The sequence below is a fragment of the Colobus angolensis genome, unplaced genomic scaffold, assembly GCF_000951035.1.
Source record: "Colobus angolensis palliatus isolate OR3802 unplaced genomic scaffold, Cang.pa_1.0 Scaffold282, whole genome shotgun sequence".
NCBI classification, from domain to species: Eukaryota; Metazoa; Chordata; class Mammalia; order Primates; family Cercopithecidae; genus Colobus; species Colobus angolensis.
Window position 1 is genome coordinate 1,747,091 of NW_012116066.1, and position 1,742 is coordinate 1,748,832.

At 41.8% G+C, this 1,742-nt stretch overlaps 1 protein-coding gene across 3 annotated transcripts in view; it reads right to left on the reverse strand.

Annotated features, from left to right (window-relative positions):
• Nucleotides 1-1,742, reverse strand: part of WDR44 (WD repeat domain 44) — a 118,917-nt gene that overhangs the window by 10,850 nt on the left and 106,325 nt on the right. For all 3 annotated transcript variants that reach the window (XM_011948701.1, XM_011948700.1, XM_011948699.1), the window contains one exon: nt 1,116-1,250. In XM_011948701.1, coding sequence (XP_011804091.1) covers nt 1,116-1,250 — 135 coding nt within the window. The remainder of the gene's footprint in view (nt 1-1,115; nt 1,251-1,742) is intronic.

The following is a 1,742-nucleotide window of genomic DNA, read 5'->3' on the forward strand; positions in this document are numbered from 1 at the left end:
GAGTTCAAGCACTTCTCCTGTCTCAGCCTCCCGGGATTACAGGCATGCACCACCATACCTGGCTACGTTTTGTATTTTTAGTAGAGACAGGGTTTCAACATGTTGGCCAGGCTGGTCTTGAACTCCTGACCTCAAGCAATCTGCTCACCTTGGTCTTCCAAAGTGCTAGGATTACAGGTATAAGCCACCACACTCAGCCACAACTGGTTTTAATAATACAAACTTGTTTTCACTAATAATTGATCCAAATCTGCATGGTCTTACCATACTCTTAAGGACGAGCAGGACTAGTTACAGATTTTTTTTTTTTTTTTTTTGAGATGGAATCTCACTCTGTTGCTAGGCAGGAAGGAGTGCAGTGGTACGATCTCAGCTCACTGCAACCTCCGCCTGGCCTAAGATAGATAGCCACCGTGCCTGGCCCAAATTTCTCATTTTTAATTCTCAGATGAATTTAAAATAGGTAAAACTTTGAGGAAATATATTACTGAAAAGTTCAGAAATGGGTATCTGACAACCATTAAGTTGCAAACAAGAAATATTCTTTGGTGGCTCACGCCTGTAATCCCAGTGCTTTGGGAGGCTGAGGTGGGTGGATTGCTTGAGCCTAGAAGTTTGAGACCAGCCTGGGCAACATGGTGAAATTCCATCTCTATAAAAGTTCAAAAAATTAGCCTGGCGTGGTGGCGGGCGCCTGTAGTCCCAGCTACTCAGAAGGCTGAGGCAGGAGAATGGCGTGAACCCAGGAGGCGGAGCTTGCAGTGAGACAAGATCGCACTACTGCACTCCAGCCTGGGCGACAGAGCGAGACTCCGTCTCAAAAAAATAAAAATAAAAAAATAAATAAAATAAAATTAGCTGGGCATGGTGGTGTAGGCCTGTAGTCCCAGCTATTCAGGAGGCTGAGGTGGAAGGATCACCTGAGTCCAGGGTGGTTGAGGCTGCAGTGAGCTGTGACTGCATCACTGCACTCCAGCTTGGGTGACAGAGCAAGACTCTGTCTTAAGAAAAAAGAAATATTCTTTATACTAGTGAAAACCTCATTATACTCATATGAGACAAATGAGGTTACTAAATGCTGACTAGAAAAAAATATAGGACAAATAAAGATTTACCAGAATGTGTGAGATCCAAAAAGTCAGCATCTTCACTTTTCTCGTTCCCTTCTGAGTTTTCAGATTGCACATCCAAAGATAACATCAAACTTGGGTTTGGTGCAAAGATGGCTGATGTAACAACTGCATTGTGGGCTGCAGAAAAAATTTACTTCAGGATAACTGACAAATTGGATACCAAGACAAACATGATAGTGTATGTTATATGCCAAATATCCTTAAAAACTAACACAGAAGTAACTAAGAGTGATTTAAAACCCAAAAATTTTTCTAAGAAAAATTACATATAAGTTCTGAAATTCCCTGACTTCTTAAATTTTAGACCAAAGTTCTTCCTTAGTATAGATAAAACAAGTAAAGTCAAATGCAAAGCAGTTTATCATTGTCAAACTGCCTCTCTTAAAATAATGCCTACATGAATTTACTTCTTCTTTTTTTTTAGACGGAGTTTCACTCTATCACCCAGGCTGGAGTGCAGTGGCGCAATATCGGATCACTGCAACCTTCGCCTCCTGGGTTCCAGCGATTCTACTGCCTCAGCCTCCCGAGTAGCTGGGACTACAGGTGCGTGCCACCACACCCAGCTACTTTTTTTTTTTTTGTATTTTTAGTAGAGACAGGGTTTCA